This window comes from Alexandromys fortis, unplaced genomic scaffold (assembly GCF_014885135.2).
Source record: "Alexandromys fortis isolate MF-2015 unplaced genomic scaffold, M_Fortis_MF-2015_v1.1 scaffold_170, whole genome shotgun sequence".
NCBI lineage: Eukaryota > Metazoa > Chordata > Mammalia > Rodentia > Cricetidae > Alexandromys > Alexandromys fortis.
In genome coordinates this window covers 1,557,943-1,564,564 of record NW_026068084.1, presented here as the reverse complement: position 1 = coordinate 1,564,564, position 6,622 = coordinate 1,557,943, and the positions used below count along the sequence as shown (strand labels likewise).

The 6,622-nt window shown below is 39.1% G+C and overlaps 1 protein-coding gene across 1 annotated transcript in view; it reads left to right on the top strand.

Annotated features, from left to right (window-relative positions):
• Positions 1-6,309, top strand: part of Nell1 (neural EGFL like 1) — an 824,157-nt gene extending 817,848 nt beyond the window's left edge. Inside the window, exon 20 of the mRNA XM_050122124.1 lies at positions 5,996-6,309. Coding sequence (XP_049978081.1) covers positions 5,996-6,046 — 51 coding nt within the window. The 3' untranslated portion in view covers positions 6,047-6,309. The remainder of the gene's footprint in view (positions 1-5,995) is intronic.
• Positions 6,310-6,622: the final 313 nt, after the last annotated feature.

Here is a 6,622-nt window from a genome sequence, read left to right as displayed (position 1 = left end):
TTTGTAATAGCCAGAACCTGGAAACAACCTAGATGCCCCTCAATTGAAGAATGGATGAAGAAAGTATGGAATATATACATATTAGAGTACTACTCAGCAGTAAAAAACAAGGACTTCTTGAAGTTTGCAGGCAAATGGATGGAAATAGAAAACACTATCCTGAGTGAGGTAAGCCAGACCCAAAAAGAGGAACATGGGATGTTCTCACTCATATTTGGCACTGATTTTTGTACAGGGTGATACTTAAGGATCTATTTGCATTCTTCCATATGCAACCAGTCAGTTTGATCAGTATCATTTATTGAAGATGCTCTCTTTTCTTCCAGTGTGTGTTTTCTGCACTGCCTTTTGAAATTAAATAAAACAAAACAGTTGTCTATAGACATGTGAATTGTGAATTTATATCTGGGTCATTTATATCTTGGTCATCAATTCCATTAAATACTGTGTCTAGTGTCAATACCATGTTGTTTTCATTGCTATAACTCTGTAGAACAACTTGAAATTGGGAACAATAATATCCCCTATGGTTCTTTTATAAATTGTTTTAGCTCTCCTGGATGTTTTTTTTCTTTTTGTATTTACATATGAAGCTGAAAATTGTCCATTCAAGGTCTGTGAAGAGTTGCATTGAAATTTTGATGAGAATTGCATCAAACTTGTAGATTACTTTTGGTTGAGTGGCCATTTTTTACTATATTAATCCCACTGATTCGTGAGCTTTAGTGATCTTTCCACCTTCTTATATCTATAAATTCTTTCTTCAGTGTCTTGAAGATTTTATCATAAAGTTTTTCACTTGCTTGGTTAAGAGGTACTGCAAGATATCTTCTATCTAATACTGTTTAATGGGTTTATATCCAAGATTTCTTTTTCATTTGTCATTTGCATATAGAATGTCTACTGATTTTTGTAACCAGATATTTTGCTGAAAGTGGCTATCAGTTGTAATTGTTCCCTGGTAGAATTTATGGGGTCACTTATATATGCTATTATGTTATCAGCAAATAGGGATACTTTGACTTCTTCCTTTTCAATTTGTATCCCTTTGATCTTCAGTAGTCTTATTGCTCTAGTACAGGCTTTAAGTACTATATTGAATAGGTATAAAGTGGACAACCTTGTGTTGTTACTGGTTTTAGTGGAATTGTCCTGAGTTTCCCTCTATTAAAGTTTATGTTGGCTATGGCCTTGTTGTTAACTACCTTTCTCATGCTGAGGTCTGTCCCTTGTATCCCTAGTCTTTCTCCTGCACTTTTTCCATAAAGGGATATTAGATTTTTGTAAAAGGCCTCTTCTGTATCTAATGAGATGATCATGTGTATTATTTCTTTCAGTTTCTTTATGTGATGGGTTAGATTTACTGATTTTTATGTATTTATCCATTCCTGTATCTCTGAGATGAAGCCTACTTGATCGTGGTAGATTATCATTTTGGTGTGTTTTTAGATTTGGGTTGCATGTATTTTATTGAGTATTTTTACATCTATGTTTGGAAGGAAAATTTGTCTATAGTTCTCTTTGTTTGTTGGGTTATTTATCTGTTTGGGCTACCAGGGTAACTGGAGTCTCATAAAGTGAGTTGGTCAATGTTCCTTCTGTTTCTATTTTGTGGATTAGTTTTAAAAGTGTTGTTGTTAACACTTCTTTGAAAGTCTGATAGATCTCTGGGTTAAAACTGTATGGACTTGGGCTTTTTTTCTTGTTGAGAGATTTTAATTACTGTTTCTATTTTACTAGGGGTTATATATCTGTTTAAATTGTTTATCTGATTTTGATTTAACTTTGGTAGGCAGTGTATGCTGAGTAAATTATACATTTCTTTTAGATTTTCTAATTTGGTGGGGTACCTGTTATTAAAATACATCCTTATGATTCTCTGTATTTCTTCTGTGTCTGTTGTAATGACCCACTTTTCACTTCATATTTTATTAATTTGAAACTTCTCTCTGTTTTAAATAATATGGCTAAAGGCTCATCAATCTTATTGATTTTCTCTGAGAACCAACTTTTTGTCTTATTGATTCTTTGTACTGTTTTGCTGCTTCTATTTTATTGATTTCAGTCCTAAGTTTGATTATTTTTTGCTGTCCAATCTTTTTGTTTGTGATTTCTTCTTTGTGTTCTAAAGCTTTCAGGTGTGCTGTTAGGTTACTAGGATGAGAACTTTCCATTTTTTTTTTTTGTAGACACATAGTGCTATGAAATTGCCTCTTAGCACCACCTTCATTAGGTCCTATAAGTTTGGGTATATTGTGTTTTCATTTTCATTACATTCTAAAAAGTTTTAAATTCCTTTCTTAAATTCTGTCCTGACCAATTTTTTTTCATTCAGTTTCCATAAGTTTGTCAGCTTTCTGTTATTGATATCCAAGTGTAATCCATGGTCATCAGATAGAATGCAGGTGTTATTCTAACTTTCTGTTGTCTGTTGAGACTTGCTTTGTGTCCACTTCTGTGGTCAATTTTGGAGAAAGTTCCATGAGCTTCTGAAAAGATGGTATTTTTTTGTGAGTGCTTGGGTGAAAATATCTGTTAGATCCATTTGGTTTATACCAAAAGTAAGCTCCATCATTTGGTTTATACCATCAGTGAGCGCCATCATTTGGTTTATACCATCCGTGAGCTCCATCATTTCTCTGCCTGGTTTCTATGTGGTTGACCTGGTTTTTGTTTGTTTTTGGAAACAATGGTGTATTTAAGTCTCCCACTATCAGTGTGTGAAGGTCACTATGTGATTTAAACTGTAGTAGTGAAACTTTTACATACTTGGATGCCCTTATGTTAGAGGCATAGACATTCAAAATTTCAGTGTCCTCTTGATGAGTATACAGTGTTCTTCCCAGGATCTTCTGATTTGTTTTGGCTCAAAGACTATTTTGTCAAATATTAATCTTGCTGTAGTCTTCTTAAGTCCATTTGCTTGGAATATTTTTTCTACCCTTTTACCTCCATGGGATATCTATCCTTGATGGTAAGGTGTGTTTCTTGGATATCGCTAAAGGGACTCAAGACCATTGATGTTAAAAGTTATCAACAAACAGTGTTTGCTGATTCTATTTATTTTATTTTTGTTTTTGTTGTTGTTGGTGGTGGTGTGTGAGTGTGTGTGTGTGTGTGTGTGTGTGTGTGCTGTTTTTCTTCTCTGATTTTCTGTTTTCCTGTGTGTGGAATTCTTTAGGTGTGAATTCTTTAGGCTGAAATTTTCCCTTAAGTGCCTTTTGTAGGGTTGAATTTGTAGAAGGATACTGCTTAAACTTAACTTTATCTTAGAATGACTTTCGTCTTCTCTTGTGAGCCATTTTTACTTTGCTTAGTATGCTGGTGTCTGTGTCTCCTAATGCTTGAAGAAGGTCCTCGTGGTTCTTAGAGTCTCCACTGAGAAGGCAGGTGTTATTCTAATTGGTCTGACTTTGTAGCTTTTAATATTCTTTCTTTGTCCTGTACATTCAGTGTTTGGATTATTATGTGCCAATGAAGCTTTCTTTTCTGGTCATATTGAGTTGATGTTTTGCTTGCTTCTTGTACCTTGATTGGCATCTAATTCTTTAGGTTAGGAAAATTTTCTTCAGTGATCTTCTTGAAAATATTTTCTGTGCCTTTAACCAGGTTTCTTTCCCTTCCCACACTCCTATTATTCTTAGATTTGGTCTTTTCATACTGTCCTAGATGCCCTACATGTATTCTTTCTGGAGTTTTTTAGATTTGACATGTTCTTCGACCTAGGTGTCCATTCCTTTTATCTTGTCTTTACTGCTTGAGGGTCTCTTGTTCAGCCTTTATATTTGGCTGGTGAGGCTTGCCTCTGAGGTCCCTGATAAAGTTCCTAAATTTTTCATTTTCATGTTTCCTCAGTTTTTATTTTATTCTGTTTTCACTTTCAGGTCAGGAACTTCTGTAATCATTTCCTTTCATGGTTTGTTTGTGTTTTCACAGATTTCTATAATGGATATATTCATTCTCTGCTTAAAGAAATTTATATTCATAAATTCTACTTTAGATTCCTATTTTGGGTTTCAATTTGTTGACTTTCTCAGGGCATACTGTAGTAGAATTACTGTGCTCTTGTGGGGACATATTGTCCTTGCTGTTATTGATCTCGTTATTATGCTAGCATCTAGGCATCTGGGTTGTGGGTTGATTATAAATCTAGGTGCTGATATCTTCTCTAGTCTTTGTTGGGTGTGTGGTTGTTCCTTGATTTATGTTGTTCTCTCTGGTTCCTAGGCAGGAGTGGGAGCTGGTAGGGAACATTACTAGGGTACTGCCAAGTGTGTGCACTGGGGGTTTGGGTACAAAGTGTTTCTAGGTGTTGGGTTCTGACACTTAGGAATAAGGGTGCTTGAGTAGAATCAGGGAAGGAGGAAAGCAGGCTGTTCCAGCAGGATCTATATAGTCTCTGGGAATGGGGGCAGAGAGTAAGAAAAGGCCACATCGGGTGCTCTGCTACAGATATGGGCATAACTTACAGGGATATTTGATTTGGAGGAAGGAGTGCCAGTGAAGAGCTGATGACCACTACCTGCTTTGCTGGCCGGCTTGATTCTCTAGCAGGTTTGGCAAGACAGCTTTCAGGGAATGTTTTCTGCAGCTGGGCATGAGACCAAGGGATAAGTTAGAGAAAATCCGAGTGATCTGCTGGGGATAGGAACAGAGAGGAAAGAAGGATCATAGTAGGTGCTCCTGAGCAGGGTCACAGAAGGTGCTCTGAGAGGAACAACACAGTAGATGCTCTGAGAGGAAGGGGCACAGCAGGTTCTCTAGGAGAAGGGACACAGCAGGTGCTCTAGGAGAAGGGACACAGCAGGTGCTCTGAGAGGAAGGACACAGCAGGTGCTCTGAGAGGAAGGACACAGCAGGTGCTCTGTGAGAGGAAGGACACAGCAGGTGCTCTGAGAGGAAGGACACAGCAGGTGTTCTGAGAGGAAGGACACAGCAGGTGCACTGAGAGGAAGGACACAGTAGGTGCTCTGAGAGGAAGGGGCACAGCAGGTGCTCTGAGAGGAAGGACACAGTAGGTGCTCTGAGAGGAAGGACACACCGGGGTCTCACACAGAGTTGGAGATGAGATTTGTTGATTGAGTTTGGAAAGAGGAGGGAGAGTGCAGGCCTGCAGCTGGCCTGTGGGTCCTCAGGTCTGCCTTCTGAATTTGGGATCTGGGAAGAAAGGATGAGTGGGTAGAAAGGCAGAGTGGGGGGAGTTCTGCATGATCTGTTAAAAGGAGGTCAGATAGGAAGGAGAGGCTGCAGCAGGTGGCCTCCCACAGAGCTAGGAATGAATGGGAAGTGGAGCTGTTTGGTTAGCTCACCTGATGTCCTGGCAGGATGGCTGGTGGGTGATCGGGGATTGCCTGCTGGAGTGGGGGGCTTGGAGAATGGGGTGAGTTGGAGTTGGAGACCAGTATGATCCATTGGAGATGGGGGCAGAGAGCATCTGATGCCTTTATAATAATGTCAGGATTGATTTTTATTAAAAAGAATTATGAAGGCATATTTATATTAATTGATGAAATTGAATTTTAATAAACTTCCCTGAATTTATGAACCTAAATGCTCACTGCTTTTCCCTAATCTTTATGAGGTGTGCAGTCATGATTCCCCTTGATGCATACACCTTTGTGGAATCTATTTGGGATTTGCCAGTAATCTTACTGATACTGCCCATTAGTTTCTGATAGGCTAATTGTTCCCTCTGAGATATTTATATTTGTGAAGTAGGTTTTGGAAATAAGGTTAGCAAATAAATTGAGAAAAGTTGGATTGTTGGAGTGTATCTAAAGCATGCATTGCCTGTAGGCAGGGCATGAAGCAAGCCTGGTAGCAAAGCCTTGGACCAGAGTTACCTGGAAGGCCATGCTTACTTCCTTTCAAAGCTAAATGTTCTCTTCCCGTTTCTGAAGCACATCCTCCTCTGAGCTGTTGTGAGCTGGACAGCAAACTGCTCATCGCTGTGTATTCCGCTTCAGTAGCTAACACTTGTGTTCTCTTTGCACAGAATGGGACAGTCTGCTGCTCTGTGAATCTGGACTGTCTTGAAAACAACTGAAGTGTTTCAAATGGACTCATCACAGGATAAAGACGGACAAAATGACCATCCAGCCTGAGGAGGAAGAGGGACTGATTTTGTTTTATAAACGACAGTCGATTACCAAAGTCTCCATCTGAGGACGGTGTTTGGGTGGCCTTTGCCACTTTGCTCATCCTTGCTGACCTAGTCTAGATGCCTGCAGTGCCATGCATCCCAGTCAATGGTTGTTGAGTCTCTGTGCTGTAAATCACCTTCCCCTCGTCAGACCATTTGCGGATACATTTAAGGGATCCCATGATGAATGTTAATGTAATTTTCGTTTATTTTGTGTACTAACATAATAGAGACTTGGCACCGTTTATTTATTTTTCTTGATTTTTGACTCAAATTCTAAAAATAAAGTTGCCTGTTGTGACGTGTGTCTCATTCCTTGCACACGGTGTGGAGGTTCCCGTGGGACACATTGATGAAGATGTGTAGCATCTTTCCACGGCATCCCACACGACATCCTTCACGACATCCTTCTGTTTCAAACTGCTGAGCACTGATGCCCACTCACTCAGCTGAAAACTGCTCAGGGCAATTATGATACAT